Below are 23802 nucleotides of genomic sequence, written 5' to 3' on the forward strand. Positions count from 1 at the left end.
ATATTATGTGACTGGTTGGCTTGATACGAATCCAAAGTGTGGAAATAACGTCTCGGGGGTATCTAACGACCGAGTTCACCGAACATAAGTGTTTTCTGATCCGATTCAATGTTTCCGAGTATTATACGTTTATTGTTTCGTATAATACGGAATTACGATAGTATTGTATATTTTGGAAGCATAAAATTTAGGTAAATGTAAATAGCAGTACAATTAATGTAAATAGTAAAACTAAAGATATCCATATTTTCCTAATATTAGAACCTTCTCTTCGAAAATTAAAATCACATTGATCCGCATAATCACCAAAATTTAAACTCTATCATCTTTATCGAAATAATCAACTGAACCGGCAACAATCCTCTAAAATAACTGAAATTATCCTATCAACGTCCTGTAGGTAAAAATTGTCACATAATGTCAATCGTTATATTGGGTTGGCAACTAAGTGATTGCGGATTTTGTCATTAAGTGGTATTGACAAATTCCGCAATCACTTAGTTGCCAACCCAATAGTTCAAAAATCATCTCTAACGTCTTATTCTTCTAAACTTTTAAACGTAACGACTATAAGATGCCTGCTAAAAAATAAATACCTAGGCTTGCAAGATTACAGATATTTCTCTTTACTATCGAAGTTAGAAGATCCTATTGAAGAAATCCGTTCTTTCATATCGCGTTTCGTCATGTAACGAAAGGAGCGGTTAATGCGTGGCGAAAGTTACGAGCAGAAAACACACTTGTCCGGAAGAATAATGGCCGCCGGGAAGGGAAACAACGTATACCCGAAAGCACGGAATAACGTCGCTAATGTATCTTTATAACGGGGGCGAATCGAGTTTTATTACAACTCGAGATTCGCTTGAATATTCTCGCCGCTGTTTCCGTTTGACCCTGGCCTGTTGCTACGCAACTCACGCCGCGATATCTCGAACAGCCAGTGGGGTATAAGGGGGTTGTTTTCCTCACGCGCGATGCTTCTCACTTTCATTTAAATCACGCCGAAGTAATCATGAAGCGAGGAAAATAATTCGAGTTGGAAGTTCGGCCGCGGCGGTGTGAGATTCGAGGAAGAAAAAAAAGGGATAAAAAGAGGAACGTGAATTAAAGTCGAGCCCTAAGTCGAGTGGGTGTGACCGGGAAAAAGTTTCGAGGGTGGTTTCGTGGCTTATCTGATTTTGTATGGAATATTACGAACGACACCTTTTCTTATTACATTTCGCTGAATTGATAACTCTGACGGTGATTTGATCCTTTTAGTTCATTTACGATTGGCTGAGCGTACAGCTGTCTCTATGGAATTTGTACGAACAACGTAAATGAACGAGCTTTTCTTGTTTCTTTCTTTTTCCTTCGAATTTTCGTGATACGGGAACTTTGAAAAGTTTCTGCGTGCCTCGTATCTTTACAGAATGCCATTTTGACGTTATTACCATACGAACGCTCTATTATTATTTAACGATTGTAATGTTGATCGTATAAAAATATCGCGTTTCTTGTATCCAATTCTGTCTTTATATTCAACAGCTGAGACTTATTTCTAATTTAATTAATAATCTAAATCTACATTTACGTTATTTACTCCTAAATATCCCTTGCTTTGGATTATGTTTCAAATATACCATACACGATCGCACTAACTCTATTATATCAATCAGGATAAGAAGGATTATCTGCCAAGCAAAATAAAATAACCACCTTCTTGGTAATATAAAATAAAAGGTCAGACACCCTCGTAAAGTCGCTTAAAACGAAATCAGCCGGTCAATTTTTAAATCGTCCACCATTTACGGTTCACTCAGCAAACCTTCGGTCGTGACTGTATCGTCGGCTGTAAATACAAAATTAAGAGGAACACGAACCGAGGAGCAAATTTCTTTACGACTGTCCATAACGTGGCGAGAAAAATGATTTGGCCGCCGGAAATTCGTCGGTCTCCGTCGATCGTCGGTGTCGGCAAGAGCCATCCAGTCGGTCGGATTGGATTAGAAAAATTTACGCGGATAGTCGACGATATCGCAAAATAACGCCGGGAATCCGAGGTTAGCTCCGTCCCAGTATATCGATTGCTTTCTTTCGCGTTCGCCCCACGTTCGACCGAACGATAATATTGACTGCGCCGAGTCTTCCGTACACCACGCACGCCGCAGACTCCCCGCTGCTATTTCATATCGGTTCTCGCGAATCTCTCAGCCCTGTTTTTTTCCCTTTTATTTCGTTCCTCCGTTGTTTCTGCCGCGCCATTTTGCCATTTTCTTCTAACTTACTAAGACGCGCTGCGTCTAGTCTTGTTTATAATCTAACGACCATCAGATTGATTTTCCAAGCTTCCTGAACTCTTCTTCCGATTATTTACGTTGTTTGTATTAAATAAGTTGATGTTCGTACAAGTGCAATCACTTCGTCAAGTATCGTTCGAATTCAAGTGACCTAATTTAGCTGAATATCGACTTATTTAGGAAAATAATACTAGTAAGTAGGAGATTAGAAGTAAATAAGTTGATGTTCGTACAAGTGAAATCACTTCGTCAAGTATCGTTCGAATTCAAGTGACCTAATTTAGCTGAATATCGACTTATTTAGGAAAATAATATTAGTAAGTAGGAGATTAGAAGTAACGTCGTATTATCCGAAGATTTGAAAGCTTGCAGGATTTAGAGAAGAGAAAGAAGACGGTCAAGAGATTTCAGATAAAAAAGAATTGTTATAAAACGAAAAGAAGAAATTGTTTAATTTCGATTGGCAAACGAGTTATTGATAATTGACAGCGGACGCGCAATAATCTGCGTACGTTCAGCTCACCGTAGTTGGTTAATTTTGTGGAATATATCCATATCCAAGAAGTATTATGCAACTAAACGGAGATTTAGAGGCGATTATGATGGTGGAATAATTTAAATAGCGAGTTAGTAGGATTACGGAGGAAGTTGTTTTACTCTCGAGGTACTCGAGCACACGGAAACAAATATGAATGCGCAAAGAAGGAAATAAAAATTTATACAAACGTATCAATAAATCGTATGAATCTTAATAAATTATTAACAAATAATTCAATAAATTGTTTAACTCGAAAACAAGAACTTCACGTATCACGAAAGTCTATTTACATGCCTCGATCAACTATTTTCTATTATTTAACCAGCTGAAATTCAGAAGCATTTTTCTCCTCAGTTTGTTGTCTGAGAAACGAGAGGTTGAGGAAGAAGAACAGAGAAATCCGTGAGCTTTGATCTCGGCTCTTGCGTACTCGCGACTCTTCACGATAAATAAATATCTCGGTAATTCGATGCTGGCCCATTAGAAGAAAAACAAGAGGACTCGTGTCGGATAGAGTTTTCCTCGAGAGCGGATAATTGAAATTGGAGCCTTGCTCGCTTCGCGTGCCCTTTTCTCAGCGGACTTCTTTTTTATGGAGTGTTTTCTTCCCGTTACAAGGAAGTCTTTGCAATTTTTTTAATTACGTCAATAGTTTCTCCAGAAGAGCGTCGTGCTGGGATAAGATTCGAGCGATCATCGAATCATTTCGATAGGCAGGGAAATTGTGATAGTGTGATTACAAGAAACAATAAACGTCGTTTCAGAATGACCAACGATCGATGGGCTCGTCAAAATTATTCTTATCAGTACTTGTCTTTTTTTAGGAAAAAACGACAGAATATTTTGTCGTCTTTAATTTCTGTTGAAAGCATTCGAATTTTCTTAGTGAAACGTTCATCGTATTACGCGATAAATTACAACTTATTTTGTATTTTCTGTTTTAATAAAATTTTCTACTATACAACTGCGGAATATTAACGATATTCGATATTTGCGATATTTCTTCCCTGGCCTTCTCCATTTTCCTCTTTAATAAAGTCTCGATTTCATTATTTTAGAATATTCGCATCATTCATGGGAAAGGGTGAAATGTTTGATCAAGAGAAATTTCACCAAGTGAATCACCGTCGTCTAAAAGATTAGATCTATCATCGACGTTCGAGCCACGGTCACGGAAACAACCACGTAATATATCTTCCGGCGGTGAACAGGTTTTTGCATAAATTGCAATTAACATACCATCAATTATAATTACGACAGACGCGCGCGTGTTCAAGCAGATTAATGTTTATGGTCGGAGAGAGGGAGCTTTATAAACGCGAAACCGAGTCGGCTGGCAAAGCGGGAATCGGACGGCAGTTCAAAGTATTCACGGCCTCATTGACAATGTCAGGTAATGCCTGTGCTAACAGTGACGTAGTGGCTTCGAAAATTTGACGTTGTCAGAATGATTTGGTTGAAACATTGATTGTCAGATTCGTGGCAAATACAATACAAGACTGAGATTAATTTCTATCGCTGATATATGACGTTAGTGTATGTTCTGTACCATGGTATTTAATAGCGGTGAATCAAAAACAAAACTCTCAAATTTTGGTGGAAGAAAAAAATTGAAGATATCCAAGGGATGTATTTGAACGAACCGCTCAAAAGGCAGAAAACAGAAAAATGCGACCATGTTACAAATAGTATTATTATATTTACATTAGAATTTATTATCATATCGTTGTGATAATTAAATTTTTGGTTTGCAAGTAAGCGATTTGTTTCTCGATAAAAAAATTGGAATCATTCGAAAGGGTTAGGTTGGGGTTATAAAATTTTAAACAAAACGAAGCAATTAATTTGCGTCTCGTTCTTGTCGAATTTCCCACGATCATTGCCTTTAATTGAGAAAGAAAATCTTTCAATTACGGTTCGAATGCAAATGTCCGTAATTGAAATTAAACAAATCTGCGTCTTCACACAATCACAAATGTGATTTGGTAATTCCGCGTCGTTCGTTTTCTCGATTTCAATTTGATGAATTTGTTTACGAAAAAGTGTGCGCGCTGTTGAACGCCACGTCACTTTGGATGCAAATTTCTGCATTCGGAAATTTTTGAGCGAAACGCGTCCCAGCTACCCTATCGAAGAAGGATTTATGTCAGCGGACCACGTGACACCCGATCACGATGCATCTCACATGCAACGCCGTAATTACCGGTGCAATCGAGAAATCCTGGTGCTTCGATGGTCTGTACGCGAAAATAGAAGCTGAACGAGTGTATGCATTAACTATACGATGTGTGTATATGTAGAGTGGATTTTAATGTATTTATAATGTGACTCGTATAGAACATTTTTGATCAAATTAACGAATAACGAGCTATATATGATGCCAGTAATCATTAACTCAACATGTAGCGGAATAATTAGACTGCAGATTTTTATACATTTATGGAAAAATCAAAGATTAAAAAATGGATATAATGAAAAAATACATAAAATATTGAAGTGCTTGTTATGATAATGACGAAGAGAATATCTGTCTAGGTTTTATATTGTTTCAGATATCTCCATGAAAATGTGAAATTGTATAAATATTCACAGTCTAGTAGTAATAATACTACGATTGAATCATTAAAAATTCGTATACTATGAGCGATTAATTACGTACGCATTAATTGTGTATCAATAAAATATTTCCTGAATATGCGATGTTCTGAAGCACGAATAAATAAATACCTCATTTCTACGAAGGTTTTGTAGCACGAAACGAGTCCTAGCGATAAAATAATCTTTTATGTTAGAGGTTTACGAAGAAAAAGATGTTTGGCAACGTCAAAATCGATTACCGTCGATTCGGTGCCACATTTGAATATCTTCTTAACATGGCGCATTAATTTTCCCATCAGGACGAAAAAAAGTGGTGGGTAGAAAAAGAACATTTTCACGCGACGTGCTCGTCTTGCGTTTCCGTTTCCGACGGCCACGACACCCGTCAACGCGGACGCGTTAATTTTTGTACGGTATCCTGATTAAGAAGTTTTATTGTGCCGTGCCACGTAATTAACGATTAGTTGCGCAAGTTGTTTAATTACGAATTTAAATTACCAATATGACAGAAAGTTTTGCAAAACGAAAATTAACCCGCGCGATTCCACGCTGACGGCTGTCCCGAATTTGAAGAACAGAGGTCACTAACCTTTGCACCAAGAAAAGAATATAGATTAGCGCGTTTATAACAGCGAATGCCATTCTTTGATTTAAAAATGGTTTAATAGTGGCTTAAACAATTAAGCTGTTCAAATTTTAAACAGATATGCGCAAGAAGAATATAGAACTTTCTAATTAAAAGTGCTTGCTATTGGGTTGCCAACTAAATGATTGAGGATTTTGTCATTACCACCTAATGACAATCACTTAGTTGCTAACCCAATATATAGTTCCAAAGCTTTTCAAAGTGTGGGTGATATTAAGACTGTGACAATCGGTGATATTTCACTTGATGATATTGCAATGTGCAAAATGATGTGACTACATATAAACAAAATTCCAATCGAAACTAACCGATCACCATATTGTTAAGACAAAATTTAACTTGTATTCAATTAATAATTTTTCTTTCTTAATTTACCACAAACTCGATAAGGGCGTATCTCGCTGTTTTGATCAGCGACCCTTACATGATCACAGTAGAGTAAATAACCATTTCCAGGTCGAATTCTAAAACGACCTGGACGGAACCTGGCGACTTTTAATCAGCGAGCACGCGAGAACTCGGCTTTGCGATTTTACGATCTGTTCAGGACTATTTCTCGCCGCGCGATATCGATCATGGTCGTGGCCGAAATTACGTTCCCTTGTCACGGATTTACGCGTGAAATTTTACACGGGCCCTGTGCCGTGTAAACCGGCCAAGAGGCTGCCCGCTGCTGAAAAAATATTATCGTCGCGGTATCACACGGTGTCACGCGAACGTGCACGCACGCGCACGCGGATTGTTATTAACACAGGTGCCAGTGTCGTGTTAGCTGTGGCCCCGGCATTCTTCTTTTTCACGGGCCCCATTCGTTCTCAGTTCTGCTAACCTCTGGAAAACGCGCTTGGTCTGTTTTACCCTTTTAACCTGGAAATGTTACAGTCCGGATGACAATACGCGAATGTGATAAAAATGAAATTGGTAAAAGTTTTCGTCCTGTTGAGAATTGTCGTATTACTTAGATTAGACTCGTGTTAAGTGTCGTTCTCGTTCAGCGAAAATTCATTGTGTTTACGTTTCGCTGTTAAACGTCCTAACGAGGCTTTTTTGAAAGAATTATTTCGTAGGAATGGTTTGACAAAAATCCAGCGCAACGTATTCCTAATTTCGCTTAGAGTACTGCTATAATGATTCGAGGGAATATTCTAATCCTAATTTTAAATTAGATTAAACGCGTGGCGGGCCTGGCAGGCCGAAGGTGCCGCGTACGAAGCCGTAAAGCTGTCGAAGAATGGTGGAAATTTCAAAGTTTCAAAGAATCGCAATCAACCCGAGTCCTAGAAAAGTAACAAACCAGCCGTCTTCCAGCTCCCCTACCACCATTTCCCACTCAGTAACGAAACAACTGACGAAAAAGAAGAAGGAAAAAAAATTTCCTGGCGCGTACATTAAAAACTCCTTGCTTCCATACAAGCCACAACGCCACATTCTGCTCAATTACCCTCGACGAATTTCAAGCGAGGCTTGAATTGTGAATTACACGTTACAATCCTGCGGAATAACAATAACAACAACCACGACAACGACAATGGGGATATTGTAACGCAATTACGGTCGTGTTTCTTCGAGCGTACTAACCAAAGAGACGTTCCCTTGCCCCCTCAGCCACCTTGCAGAAGCATAAGTGGGGATAAAGAAGCGAGGAGAGAAGAAAAATAAGGACCCGGGCGCGTTTTGCGTCTCGTGAAAGGCGTAAGATCCTTTTTGTTACTACATTCGACGCAAGCATAAAAGCTGGAAAACTGAGTAAGAAGAAGGGAAACAGATAGAGGAACTGAGGAGGGTTGGAGTCACGTGAATTGAGGCCGAGATTAAGACGTCTGGGGGGATTAACCCCTTGACTATAGGTGACGCGAGACTGGAACCTCGAGTAGATAGCCGAGGGACATTTTTAGGAGGTTCAGACATCTGGTAGAATTCTTCTGAATTTGATCTCTAGTAATTATTGTTATTTATATAACGTTGTTTGTATGCATGACACAGACGTTAAGCTCTTCCTGGCCTATTCTACTTGAATCAATTTAAACGAAGCCTTCGAATGGAAACTATTTACGATTTAAAATCTCTACTCACGATTAAATATTTATTGCAATTATATAGGTGAATGTATGACTTTAAACATTCGTTTTTTGTTTATAAATCTAGTTTACCGGAACAAAAAGATATTTCCTTGAATATTACGTACTTCCGAAATATCATTTATTGAGAGAGTCGAAGAAATTCCTTGACAAAGCAAAAAGTTTCTAGTGGAATGTGCAGCGGATATCGATTAAAAAGGGAAGTCAGTAGAGAAAGGTAAACTGTCACGATGGTATCTAACGATAAATCTTTTGGAAGCCTTATCGTCGCGCCTCATAATTTCACGATCTCGTGTAAAACATCGATGGTCGTCGTACACCCTTCGATACTATAGCAGCCATCGGTATCGTCATGACCTTTTGTATCCACGACGAGCAGGTTCAACATTATTTGTTCCAAAAATATTACACCGTGGCAAGTTTTGCTACATCGAAATTCTGAATTCCGGGAGTTTCATTGCGGCCGATGCTTGTGTTTCGTTTCCAGTTATTTACGTTTCAAATTTGAACGTTACGAATATCATTGCATATGTATTCTGTTATTACTGAAAATATTTTTCGAAAATTTTCCTCTCTATCATACAAGGAGCACGAGTACTGTGTATTTACATTAAACTGTAATTTATTTTAAAATGTATACAAATCGCGTAGAAGTGAGTCTCCAATTAAATGGTTTCGCTAAATTTTATACAATAAAAATTCACCGACAACCTGAATATTGTGGTATTTAAAAAATCACAATGGAAAGAAAGAGAAAAAGTATCAGAAAAATATTTTTATTCCTTTGATATATGTTACATGATCGTAACACCTAATAAATAAAAATAACAGCGTACAATAATAATAATGAATAATAATAATGTTGCATTCGGATTAAAACTCAACCTACAAGAAGATTAAAAGCTCTGGAACAGTTTTATATGTATGAAACGTAACGTTTAGATGGTTTATACGTGCAGTAGCGAAACACTGATAAATAAGCGAAGCATTTTCCTCGATACATTCCTTCTCTTCGAACAATAACGAGTGTGTGTCTTCGTTTTTGTTTTGCGAAGACTCCACCAGTCAGGAGTCTCGAGAGGAACGATATCGAGGAGATAAAGATGGATAAGGTGCGGCAACGATCGGGAAAAGAGAAAAATCCAAAGGCTTTACTTTCGATCGAGTGCGGACGGAGGTTCTTTTAGCGAAATTGCTTCAGTTAATATGTGATAAGTGCTAACGACGATTGCCTTTGTTCGATCGTATTGAAACAGAAGATGGTTACATCGACGTCTATATTGGAAATTATCCTCTGAATTTTGCAAATCTAAAGTGTCTCATCTTGGTATCGTGTAAATGTGAATACCAATACAAACGCGATACACAATTTAAACACTGGCAATTTTCCGTAGACGAAAGTTCTCGAAAGCTAACAGGAAACTTCGTTCTTTAACTTAACTTCGATGATGTTTGTTGTATGTGAATAACGTTAAGAGGAGGTAAATTTCAAAGGTATTTTAGTTATTGCGTGCAGCTTATGCAGAAAAGTTAGAAGAAACCATTTGTAGTATAAAACCGACAGAGGTAAAGAAATATTTCTTGAAATAATATAACGAATTACGTAAGTACGTGCAGGCGGTTTGGCGGCAACGTGTTTATTCTCACGAAGGAATGTGTTTACTTTCCTGTAAAACATGAATATACTCGTTCGCATTCAAAGTATGGTTGCGCCATTGTTTGGAAAGGATAATAACGCATCAAAACACGTTGCGTTATTTTACAAGGTTTTGCATATTTAATTAACGAATAATATTTTACTTCCAAGTTCTGTCATTCGATACATAATCCCTTTCATAAACTATAGAAAATATATCCAAAAATATATGAGACGTTTCTAGACAACGAAACAATGAAAATGGTTATATACAGAGACGGAACACGTCGTACGAGACAAATGTTATCTTACATCTTCGACTTTTACGTACAGAATCACGTTCTTCTCGGTTGTAGTAGGATTTCGGAAACACCCTATGTGAAATAGCCACGTAAAATCCGTTTCTCAGTCAGACTTCACCTAACCTATCCTCGCAGCGAGAGTTTGACTTGCGAATCGCATTAATATATCTTAGCAAACTTCTAGTCGTCAAGATCAAGCAAATTGTAAGGAAGAATTGTAAAGGAATTCGCAGCACGAGAGACACCATCAATGATCATTACCACTCTCTGGCTTGAACAGCGAGAGTCGTTAACGATCCACGTTCTACGAAAGCGGTGGAGAGAAAAAAAGAGACACGAAGTGAGGTTAGGACCGACGGATGCGGTGGAACAGCGGGAGGAAGGATGAAACCTTTGGCGAGGGACACGCGTGTGTCCTTTCGGCTGCCGGTTGCCTCAGCAACAGAGTACCTTCCGTCTCGCTGACCCGTCGTTTCCGGTGACACGGATGGCCTTTCCTCTCTTCGACGTTTCAACCCCGGCTGGAACGCGTCTCCGAAGAAGAGAGGAAAGGAAAAAAAATGTACGAGAGTCAGGGGAGGCCGGTAAAGGCCGCCATTGTTCGACGATGGCCCAACTATTTTTCGTGGTGGAACGAGGTGGAAGAAAAAAAAAAAAAGAAAGTTTCGCGAGTTCGCTGTTGGAATTATTCGCCGCGCAGATGGAGCCACGAGACATCGGGATTCGGGACCGATGTTTTTACGGCATCACTCGATTTACGAATATCGCTGGAAGGAACGGAATTTAATTTGACCAGAGAATGCTTTTCGTAGATGGTTTTTGGTGAACCTAGTGGATCGAATAATGGAGCTGGATATTGTGGAGCAGAAATGGCCGATGTATAGGGGGTGAAATCGTGAATGGTTCATTGGAACTCTATACGGATTATATCACGTTATTGGTAACGGTTATCTAAGTTGAATTTGTTTTTTTTTTTTTTACTGGTACGTATATTTTCTTTTTTCATATTTATAACTTTTCGTTGTTATTTCTCTTCCGAGTATTCGTTACATTCGAACAAATATTTCGAAATTTACTCTGTTCCATACAAGTAGGTTATTTTTGGATTGTAGGAGACTGTCGAAAAGTGGGAATTAATATTTAATCGATTGAAACGACGAGTTCGATTACACGAGAAGGGATCATTTTTCGCGCCGTTTCTCCGGTTGAAAAAAAGTACATAAACCGCACGATTAAACAGGTTTGCTCAGAATCATTCGGCTGTGACCTCGTTTCACACTGCATCCGTTTAAACGCGAGTATAACTCCATTAAGTCGTACTTAAATATCACTTAAACGGCGCGCAAATTCATTCCTCTCGGACTATTACTCTTCTGTGAAATATCAGGGAAACAATAAGAATATGAAATTTGTACATCCAGTGGAAAATCATGCACGCCACCCTGCACGAACTTTTGTTTTTCATTAAACAATTTTTTAAGAGACTAAATTAAGTTCGTTGTTTCTCAAACAAAAAAGGAAATTAATTAATTTGTTTTCATGCTTGTCTATATATATATATATATATATATATATATATATATATATATTGTATATAATGATTTATATGGCTGGCAAAATTATGAAATTTGTAAAAAATTATCATATTTATAAAATAATTTATGAAATAACATTCTCATACGTTGTTAAATATCATGTACATTTTATTTATGAAAGTTGATAATGAAGGCTATTACAAAACTCATTAAAATTCGATATATATGTGTCAGAATAAATTTCATATTTCTTAACTTGGCTGATAACGCGTGATGATATGATAAAATTTAATGAGCGGCATTGACCCATCAAATTCAAAGAAACGACATTTCATATACGCATCGATCTAATATTTACTCAATGATCCTCTGTTTTTAATGCATTGGAACGTTTCCATTATATGTACATAATATTATATGCCACAGCTTCGACTATTGGAATATTCCCAATACGTATACGGAGTATCCCACAGGTTTCTACACAAACTTTCCTACCATGTTCAGCGGCTAAAAATAACATAAAAGTAGTATATAAATGATCATTTTTAACCCCTTAACGTTTCAGAATCTTAAATTTTAATATCAATTGATCAACGTACTATATTACGGATTCCAGAGCATAGAACACAGAGTTCCGAGAATTTATTTCAGTGCACGAATATTTATTCTCATACGATAAAATATAACTAATAAATATATAATAATAAAAATATTAATAAAACCAAACTTCGAATTCTTCTACAAATTCGACATTATTTTTAAAGCTACAATATTACGCACTAAAATTCTTACTCGACAGTTTTCCATCAATTTTCCTAAGGAAAAATACTCCAGAAATCTAAAAAACCAATAAATCTACTCGAAGCGCAATAAAAGTAACGACACAAAATAAATAGCGGCCTAATTCGATATGCATCGTCAACGACGAACAAATCTACGAAAGCAAAGAAAGAAGGACACCCCATAAAATGGAGGGGAGATCCATAGGACGACGTACTAAATATTTTAAAAGTTCGATTCATTTGAATCGAAATGTCTTCGAATCGTCGTCCCTGTCCGTTCGTCGATAATTTTATTCGCGGTTATTGCTCTTCCGATCACGTTCGAGCTCTATTCAACCGAATGATTTGAATATTCTCAACTTCTCCATTCTTTTAAAATTCCACGAGCCACCAGAGTTTGGAAGAATCGCCGTTGGCGAATTCGAAATTGTCACGTTGGTTTCGTGCGTCGGTTTTATTGGCACGGCGAACGCGAGCTCAGGGAACCGTTAATGACTCGCTAATTGCCGAAAGTGGCCAGCCAAAGATTTGTAATCGTTAGAGAGACAGTAAACGACAGCCTCGCGGTGGATAATGGCACTTCTGCGGTTCGATACCGTTGTTTTCACGTCGCTAATATCGTAGCTCGTATTACAGACCAGCCAAGTGTTGAACGAGTTGGACGCGTCTGGCGTTAAATTAACATCAAATCCCTGAATGCTGTTATGTTGACTATTCGCTAGTTTTTCTTCTTCGTTACTGTAGTATCCTGTAGGATAGGATATACCGTGGCTCACAGAAATATCACTTGATATGTACGATATATCCAAGTGACAGAATATTCAGACTTTAGGCAGAAAAGAAGAAATATAAGATAAAGTAACAAACGAATAATAGTTTATACAGCCATAGGACAAAACTTATTTTAGTTAAGTACAACTACTTGCGAGAGTTGTACCATTTGTATCTTGGAATATATTTGAAATATAGTATAAAACGTTGAGACACTTTAATAAATCAATGACAATGTTCTTCCATACGGTCACGGCAAGTGTTCTTTCCTCCTCTTCAGTCAATAGCGAACCTCTCCTGCCAAGTAGTGTTTTTCTTTTCACAATACATTTCGATAACGCTATTGCTTTAACAAGTTGACAACGAAAATTTACACAAGTGAAGATTATTTACGAACAATCTGTTTCTTTCATGACCGCCTTCTGTATATTCTGTATATTCTTTCGTGATTCTTTCATCTTAATGAAGAAATGGCGTACTTTAATAGATCAAACGAAAACTGATCTCACCACGCCCTACCAAGAATTCTAACAAAAAAAAAAAAAAAATTGGGGGACGAAAAGAACCAGTTTGGAAGCAACTTAATTCTATAATCGACTGTCCGAAGTACACCTGCGCCTCCTACGCCAAATCAATTTCAAATTGTCGGTCGTATTTCGGGAAAAATCGCAAATGATTCGTATTGGATCGATCGTAACGGCGAAGCAGAGAAGAGTCGGTTGATTTCATGTTCCTCGGGACGGATCGAGGGACGCGTTTTCGAAGCAGAGTCAACAACACGGTCGATTTTTCGTGGCTTAATTCAACCATGCGAAATCCGGCAACTAGGTAAACCGATAAGTCTCGTGGATTTGTTGGCGGCCGCGCGAAAAATCCGCTTACGCGATCTGGCTTACGCGGAAATCTGTGTTATTGCCTTCTCGAATATGGATGCGCCGGGCGACGCTCTCGATCGAGATCTCGCGTGGGAAATTCGTCGCGTCTACCTCCTACTACCACTTACCTGGTTACGGTCGGAGTGGAAGCGACCCCTGGGGACCGGGCCGGGTAGCTCCGTGGATTCCCTGACATCAAGTACTCTGTAACAAACAAACGGAAACGTGTTTAATCCATCCTGTTGTAACTAATTCAGGTGAACAGTTTTGTGAATGTTGGGACGATTTTAGACGCGCGGCAAAGTTACGAGAGCTAAACTTATAGAAATAGGATCGACGAAAAAGTAGAAATTTGTAATTTTGTGATTCGCAAAATACATATCGTGATTTGTTGTACAGTTAATCAATCTATAATTTAACCACTATCGTTGGGTGTATAGTCCACGATAGATCCACCCGTTGTATTGTAAATTTCTGAACCTTTCCTTCTAAATTCTCAAATACCAACTTCCCTAAATACAATCCATTGCAAATATATTTTACCATTCTAAACGTTAAATAATATAGAACTTAATTTAGAAATCCGAGCAAGTTAGGAAAGCTAGGAATCTTTGATTTGCTGGCGAACTATATGACAATTTAACCAGTGCAGCGACGTACAATTTCTCGCGTTACGGCACGCAGAATTGGCTCGATTGAAATGTAACGAGGCCGGTAACGAGGCGAAGAAAATCAGCTACTTAACTGAAACCCGACGCTGGCCTGCGTTTCCGCCGTTATAGATTAACAACGGGCAACTTCCGTAAAAGTAACGACCACGTAACTAGCGTCTTGTTAGCGGGGGCAAGCGTCAGAAGTTACGACATAGCGGCTGATCTTCGCTAGTAGCAGCAACTTGACCTACGTTGCCGCCACGAGATAATTGAATTTATTAGATACGAGTCGCCAGACTTTTACCCCAGTGTTCACAAATTATAGTTCCGCGGTTCCTTACGAGCTTACGCAGACTGTTCTAAAGGTGTACTTGCTTCTCCTTATAGATTAGGTTCAACATAGGTTTCCTATATCATCAATGTGCAATAACACTCCCGAAATGTCATTCTACAGTTGAGAGTTAAGATTATATTTATTTTATGGAAATATTTCCATTTTAGTATGATATAATAAAGAAACACAGTATAGAATGGAGGTTAGGATTCCATAAAGTTTCCTAACCTCACTCACCGTTCGTAGAAACCTGTATCATCCTCTTCAAGGAATAATATCAGTATATTGCAATCTACGAAACATCAAACGAAAAGTATACCTTACAGCACGGAGCTGTGAGAGTATCCCCAGATAATTTTTATCTACAAACATCTCTTCATACTTCTTTAATATTCTTTGATGTCAACGTACATAAACGAATACACATCGCTTATTTATTATACATACTATAATCCTTGGCGTAGTGGTTTCTAGCATCCAATGTCATTCAAAATTCCCTTAGCCCTTACATTCGAAGCAAGAAGTACTATATCTATTTGAGCATAAAGTATCGTATTATTAAACACGAGGTACATCGATATAACCAAGAAAAGCAACAACAGCGCCACGAAATCTGCATCGAAACGCGTATTAGCGCACCGAGAGTCGGATCTGCTGGTTAATTTTTAAGCCTTCTTTCCCGGTCGATGTCAGTCTGACGTTGCAATTCAATTCTGCCCTCCTTCATGCACAGTCCCAGGAAGCCAACAGCGGCTCGAAATGTCATGCATATTCTAGTTCGTGGAACATTGCGAACTGACGTTCCCTTTATCTGTATAGTTAATGACTTCATAACTAATGTAGCTGCTACTGACGTTCTTCCATCGATCGGACCAAATCAGCCGCTGCACTTTTTGTCTTCAGAACACCATAAACGCTTTCCATGGATTAAGTCGATCGTCTCATCTTTCGTTCCTCAGTCGGTAACACCCACTGAACTCTAAATTACGTAGAGTTCAGTGGTAACACCAGTGCTTGAGAGGAACTGATTTTGGAGGTTAGGACGCGTGGCGTGGTAAGGTTAGGTAGATTGTTTCTTTGTTTATGCGGAAAAAGTAACGAGCAATGCGTCAAGCATCAGAAGATACATGCATAGATCATTATTGTAAAGTTCTAAATGATCCGAAGTACAGTAATGTATCAATTGTTATGAACTTTGCGAGTTAAAACAGATTTTCATGAAATCATTCCTGCAAACACCTAAACACATCACTCATCACCCATCACAAGAAGAATAGAATACCAGAGTTCAAGTCTGAAGTCTCTTCTTGAAATTACCAATTAAACCAAACGTTGAAACCAGGGGATAGAAAAAAGGAAAGAAGAAAAAAAAGGAAACAAAGAAGTTTGGTTGGAGAAAGAAAAAAATTACTGAAGCTGAACGGCGAGTCATTAGCGAACAGAAGAAAGGAGGTTAACGTTCCTTCTTGCGCTTCGACGCAGCAAAGTTTCGTCTTCATCGGACCGGAGGCAAGGTTGTTTCAAGACGTCTTTCGCCCCTTTATCTGCCCGGCAATTCGTCACTGTCCTCGCGTTCCAGGATTTTTACGAAATTCTCTGGATCCTCGGGGCACGCTTCGGTACACAACAGCATGACGAATCGTCGTCGCGATATTGTTCTTTTCGAATCTCCAGGATTTACGAACTACCAAGAGCAGAATACTTGCGCGCGCGCGCGCGCCATCCTGCTGGACAAGAACGTTCTTAAATTTGACTAGTCCACACCAGGATATATATGGAAATTATCGAACGTTTGAAAATTATTCGAATATTAAATATCGAGTTTTCCATAGACGATGGAGCGCATAATATTATGAATGACAAAAAATATTTGAGAAGGAAATAAAATACTGCTAGATAGAAGGTTATTTGGAAATAAAATGTGGAATTCTGTGCAGAGGATAGAGCACATAATATTATTCGAAAAATTTTATTCGTATTCTGGAATGAGAGAAAATATTTGACAAGAGAATCGCATAAAATGTTTTACTCCCGGATTTTAATGAAACTTTGTAAATAGAGAAGTAAAAAATTATTTGATCCGTATCCGTAAATACGAGATATCCAATAATAGATGTTTAACAATAAAAAATAGATATCCTTTGGAAGAATAAATATTACTACTAGCAAATAATATTTTGTTGATGTTCCTTTAGACTTCTAAATTAACAAGCTAATATTCCTATTATTTATATATAACTTTGTTTACGATATTATATCAATTAATGATATCAATTATTTTGATTACGATCAAAATAAGTCAGTGTGATCTCTACAGTGATGAACAAATGACCTTCATTTTAAAGACTATTGGTACCGCATTAACTGAAGTATGTGAGTCAGAATTGACCATCTAGATAACACCTATCAAACATGTATTTCCAACGAAATATCTTGTTTGTTATTTGAGTAGATATTACAATGAACGTGCATATCGATTGTTTCCCCCCCGGTGTTGACTTTCAAGTCACACGTGTGTACCGAACAGTCCCGTGATAAGAACTGCACAAGCTATCCGATGCAACTGGACCATTCGTGCAGCTGTACAGTGCAATTATACTACTCCCTTGTGTTCACAGCCTGTTCGTGTTTACTAACAACTCATCGAACTGCGTTCGTACGCATTGGTCGTTTTCTAATATCTTGGAGATGCAGTTGTTTCGCAGTTCGTTTTAATTTCTGTATAATTTATCTTATAACAATTTCACATATGGTAAATGTTCAAACAGTCTTTAGAGTAAACTATCAGATATAATAAATTTTATTCTCAATTCTGACTAGCATTATTAATTTTCACGATACAGTATCTTCTGCAAATTTGTTTAAAAATTTAACGCTGCTAAAGCCTAGCCGGTTAGTAATGGACCAAGACAAACTTGCTTCGTATCTCTAATCAGCATACTTCTGTGAGATACCTCATACCGTATATCGTTATATACAGAATGTTCGCTATATTCAATGATATATGTAGATACCGCGTACGTACCAGCTACTACTGCACATTCACTAATCGCGAGATCATGTGCACGTACTGTTCCTGATATTGTTCTTTCATACGGCGAGAATTTACGAACTATGAAGAGCAAACCTGAGAAGCAGGTTGTGCGTACGCGCGAGCACGCTGACTTAACAAACATGATCTTAGCAAACACCTCGAGTCCGCGGAGGCAGCATCGCTGCACTGGCTAAAAACTGTACGGTTAATTTCCACGGAGTTCGCTTAATCCAATTTACGACTCGCTGAAACATTTATGCCGCGTAAAATTTGCTTATGCAAATCACACGCAGTAGTTACCAACTTGGCATAGTTTTGCACGTTGCGCTGACTCTAACGATCGCGGTCATCTTTTTTTCTGATCAATTATTTGAGATATTCAATCGCGATAATTTCGACCTTGAACAAATAACGAATCGAACAACTGACGATTAGCCTTGCTATTTTGTTCAACGATTCAATTTGTTCAGAAATCATGAAACATTTGATATGAAAAGGTCCTGCAAACCTGCACCTAAGGTTATGCCTGAATTTCTACTGGATTCTACTAGATCTAGCTACAAATTAACCTTTGTTCATTCTATTTTCTATCTGAAAAATTGAAAAACGTATAATTGATAGTGAAGCAAGCGGAAAGCTACGTATTACGAGTATTTGCACAAAAATAATATGGTCAATTATAATACATATACCATGTGAAATTGTCATTTCTAGTCGACACTGTCAGCCACAGCTGTCTCTCGATAATGTCACAAATCATGCTGGCCATTCTGCAGGGATCAAACAATCCAGTTAAACACATTTCACTCTCAAAGCAGCGCGTAAGTGGACGCAAAGACGTAACACGGCGTGAGGAGTCCATTGTCAGAATCGCGAGATGTTTGTTACGCGAACCGATAGAGGGCCGATCAGAGGAATGTAGAACTACTGAACCTTACGTACCTTCGCAGCTGCGATCGAAATTACGGCGTCATTTGCAGACGGAGGGTCCAGGTCGAGATCAAAGGCTTTGATCGTTGCACGCGAGAGACACTGTGACAGATCGAGCTAGAACGCGCCGCCCTTTGTAACAACGAGCATAAATTGTTGCGCGTCAGACACGCGGTCACCGGTCATTTCACGCACGTAAACAGCCGTAACGCCGCGCAAAAACTACCGAAAACGAGTCGTTAAGTACATGCGTGAAACTTATAATGCGATTCAGTATTACCAGTTTCAAATTGCTTTTTTTTCTTTAATTCTTCAGCTTCCTGCTCACTCGTCCAATCCTGTTTCACATAATACGACAAGAGAGTGCCCGGAGCTCTCATTCCCGGCAAATGGACACTAAAAACGTATTTAAATGGAAAATGTAAGACAGTCTGAATTACATCAAAGAATGTAAGCGCTCTAACAAATGAAAACTACATAGCCGCAAAAGACATCTTCTGATGAAGTACCAGCAACTCTTAGTCCAACGCTGGTTGTTCAATCGTATGACAGACATGCCATACTAACAAACCTCAATATTTGTGCGATGTGCAATTAATTTGTAAATGATAGCTGGAAGAAGAACCGCTCGTTAAACATATAATATATACAGGGTGGTTGGTAACTGGTGGTACAAGCGTAAAGAGTCTTTATAAAGAGAAAAAATAAAAATTTTTTTTTTAATTTTTTAATTTTTCCATCGAGACAACGATCTACAGTGAGATCCGTTATAACGAGACGTGATAAAGTGCACGCGTACCGAGCGAAAATTCCAAGTCGATTTTCTCGAAAACAAAGCCTCGAACGAAAAATTTTTATTCTATATTTCCGACTTCTTTTTTCGCGTAGAATCACCCCCTTTCCGCTTGTACCACCAGTTACCAACCACCCTGTATAAATGTATAACAAAGTTATGTTATATATAACAAAGTTAAGTGAAAGTGCTCAACGAATGAGCTTCCTTCTAGCCATCAGATTTATACACTTACGTATAAAAGTTTATCTGCAATTTCTGCAAAAATATAATTCTGTTTAGACTGAATATCGAAGTTTCTTCGTTGAAATACAATATTTCTTCAATTTACTTTTACGTTTCTGTTTGTTTAACATGCCTTACATGTACATTATTGTACATAGAGTTCATACAGATCGCGCAATCATGGCAATAGAACGAAGAACATAGCTAGAAACAATCAAAAAGTGCTTCGATATTTCGTATTTTCCTTTGACCAGTGGTAGAGAAGTGATTTTCGTCGTCATTGGTAGTTCGTTTCGTTGGGAAGCGTTCGGTTGCTCGCGAAGGAGGAGTGCTTTACGTGGTTGTTTTTTTCCTGGAATGTTATTGCCGACTGAAAAACGATTCTGAAAGGGGAGAAAGGCGCGCTTGAGCGTCCTCAAATGCGTCGGTATTTTCGGCTGGTCGTTTTACCGTTATTCGCCTTCGAATCCGCGCGAAAGGAATTCTGATCGTGCACGTGTGTAAATTTTCATGCTGTACTGTGTTTGCGCTGGTTATGTCTTTGACATCCTTCATCGATCTTGCGGGTTGTCATCGTAGATGTCTTTGTTTGTTCCTGAACGTTTGCTACTTCTTTAGATGAATTGCGCTACGAGTATGATGTAGTGGATATTTTACGTTCCTCCGAAGAGAGTACACATTGCAATTTCTAATATTGCAAATTTCTCGTGTTTCTTTGGTGATTATTTACAGTAGAATTATTAACAAACATATTTCTCTTGGCTGAATATTAAGGTAGAACGATATTTACTGGTATGAAAATTTTCAAAAGCTTGAAAAACTTTAACTAATACACGTCAATCTGTGATCCAAACTACTGTTCATGCGTAGAATTCTGCTCGTTATTCTACAAATTAAGCAACGATCAGAAATTCCCAGACCACTCGTATAATAATCCTGCTCCTCGCTAAACATCGTCCAAAATTCCCTTTAGTCGTCGCGCAATAAAATCTCATGCTCTTGAAGCTCAAACCAGTCTTCTCTATTTCACTCTACAAATTCAGGAAAAATTATGAAAGAGCTACCCGTTTTCGGCCAATATCACATTGATGCACGCTTGAAACGCCGAAATTCACTGCACCCGTTCGAGCACGCTCCTCGAATCGATCAAACTGTCCGCCGTTGGATGCAGAACATCGCGAACGATTGACACTATTTTTTCCCCCCTCCTTTTTCTTTTCCTCTTTTTTCTTTCAGGAGAACGAACGTATCGGCAACGGGAGGGAAGATCAATCATCTCGCGTGACTGTTTAAGCTCGACTCGATGAAATTGCCAGTTCCGTCGGTGGTTTCGTGTTCCGGCCGATTTTCACCGTGAAAAATCGCGACGTCCGCTGTTAGAAACGCTGGCTCGTCATCTTAACGCTGCCTCGATCGATATTTTCTTCGTTTCCGTAAAATTGAAAATCGTTGCATAGGAAACGATTGTTAAATCGGTCGAAGAGAACATTTCTGCCTTTGGAAGTTTAGATTTTTATATGGAAGCTTGGAGATCAAGAAATATAAATATAAATATGTAATTTCGGCTTGAATAATTCGATGTATTTACGTATGGCCATTAGAAATTTGTAAAGTTCCTGAACTCTACTTAGGAAGTACATTAACTCCAAATATCCCGATTCATAGAATCTCGTGTAAAAATAAAATCGTTCAAAATAAAGGTTGGTGATCTCTGACTCGATGAAACCATCCTCAAGACACTTTATCCTTCGTTCAAATAGTAACAACGTTCGAAGACGTTCGCAACCAAACGGGCGGAACGATCGACGCCGATCTAGCTAGTCTACTTCCGCTCGAAAAAGTGTCATTATCCGTTAATGGCGCGGCAACAACTGGGTCGATGCACCAGTACGGTTAATGACACGGGCTGCTTCGTTCCATCGATCGTACGACCGATTATCTTACTGCGCTTATATTTGTTCATCGATGCATTTTGCAGAAATTCTTTAGTTCTAAAAGATAGAATTTTCACTGAAATTCACCGTACAATTTCATTGTATCAATTTTGTCGGTCGAAAAGTACGTTTCGTTAGTAAATTTATACCGCACACCCTGGAACATCGCCTTCTACCAAAGTGACATGACCCGATCGTGTCGCGCACCGTCTTAACAAGAGCGATCGAATCCTGTTAGCTAAGGAAATGCAGGAATCTACCTCAACGAGAGAATGGAAGAGTAGAGAAGCAAGTGGAAACGAAACGAAACGAGGAGAGAATCAAAAGTGAAAGAAAGGATAGAGGCGGTGGATACGAGAGTGATAACCGACGCGATAGCGAGCAGTTGGAGTGACAGTCGAAAGGACGTGCAAGAAGAAGCGGAGGTGGAGAGAGCAGCGTTGCACGTTAGAAAATGGAATTTCGGTAGCGAGAGATGCGAGCAAAGAACTGGGAGGCCAGCAGGTGGAGAGATCGGTGGCTAGAGAGAGATAGCGGATACGGAAAGGGAAAAAGAGGAGAGCTGGATGGCTAGGTCCATGGATGGAGTGGATACAGTTGAGTCTAAGGGTTTCTTGGTTGTTGGGTGTTTGGCTGTCCGCCAGGGAATCTCTGGAGCGCGACGGTTACCTTTTTCTCCACGGGCAGATCTCCCAGCACGTTTACAGGATGTTTCAAAACACGTGAGCTTAAATTCTGGAATAAATTGGAATGCGGCAATTGCGCAGAAGTTTGTGTGAACGTTCGTACGTCATGAACGAAGTTTGTCTATCAGCGATAATGTCTATATACAAATTATGGTCCATTATATTTGTTCAATCTAACGGGGAAATTTCTCAAAGCTTGTTAAATGGTGGAAAATTTTCCTCCACAATTTTTCGTTATTCTCGCTTGAAATAAACATAGTGTAACTGAATTGCTGGAACCATCTTGTATAAAGAATAAAAAGTAACTTATTTTGAAGAGTACAGAATCACCTGTAAGCCCCTTCACCTATAATTTTTCCACGCCCCGTGCCATTTCCTTCGATATTAAACGTTAAAGGTCACTTGAAGCGACCTGCAGCAACTCAATTCCGCCATCTTCCGCCATATCCCGCATCGACACGTAACCTCGTCGTTCTTCTTCATTCTATCCGCTCGTAAAACGCGCGTCTCGCTAGTGTGCGTGGCGGCAGGATGCGTTTCGCGGCGCAAACAGCGCCGCTTAAGACTCCGTAAACACCAGCTTGATTAACGATAATGGCGATCTAGGGCGATTCCCGATAGTCTGCCACTCGATTGCGGGATTTGAAAGGGTAGGGACGATGGAAGAGGACCGAACTATGGCGGCGACGACGAAGGGTAAACCATCGTGGTGCATCGTGCAACGAAAACCGGCCGGCCAATGGAAACAACGGGCCGTGGGGACGGCGAAGGTAATCCAAGAGGGTGCGTGCCCAGGCATCCTGATCGCCGCTTTACCCCTTATAGGTTTGCATGATGCGTTATGATCGTTAACAGAGAGTACTTGGTGAAGAGCCGCGGATATTGTCTGACGACCGCTGCCGCCTGTGGTTAATCGACGATCGTTGCTTCCATTGGAAGCTTCTTGTCCCACACCCTCTCTACGCTGTTCTCTCTCTTGCGTGAATAGCGTGTGGATGGATTAATATAGTTGGGAACGGGTCGTCCGAAGCCGCGGACTGGCGAGCTGCGGTGCAATTAGCGGCGGACGTAAATGCCGTCGGGACTGCGTTTCTCGCGCTTCGCGGGCTATTAACAGCGTTTCTTGCTACGGAAATTGTTGTTGCATTGGTTCTCGCTGCAAAGGGATTCAGA

The 23802-nt window shown here is 39.2% G+C and overlaps 1 protein-coding gene across 6 annotated transcripts in view; it reads right to left on the reverse strand.

Annotated features, from left to right (window-relative positions):
- LOC117239971 (teneurin-a) overlaps nucleotides 1–23802 on the reverse strand; it is a 702004-nt gene that overhangs the window by 229978 nt on the left and 448224 nt on the right. For all 6 annotated transcript variants that reach the window (XM_033506078.1, XM_033505890.1, XM_033505950.1 and 3 more), the window contains one exon: nucleotides 14169–14244. In XM_033506078.1, coding sequence (XP_033361969.1) covers nucleotides 14169–14244 — 76 coding nt within the window. The remainder of the gene's footprint in view (nucleotides 1–14168; nucleotides 14245–23802) is intronic.

This window comes from Bombus vosnesenskii, unplaced genomic scaffold (assembly GCF_011952255.1).
Source record: "Bombus vosnesenskii isolate JDL3184/JDL3185 unplaced genomic scaffold, Bvos_JDL3184-5_v1.1 scf7180000013262, whole genome shotgun sequence".
Lineage (NCBI taxonomy): Eukaryota > Metazoa > Arthropoda > Insecta > Hymenoptera > Apidae > Bombus > Bombus vosnesenskii.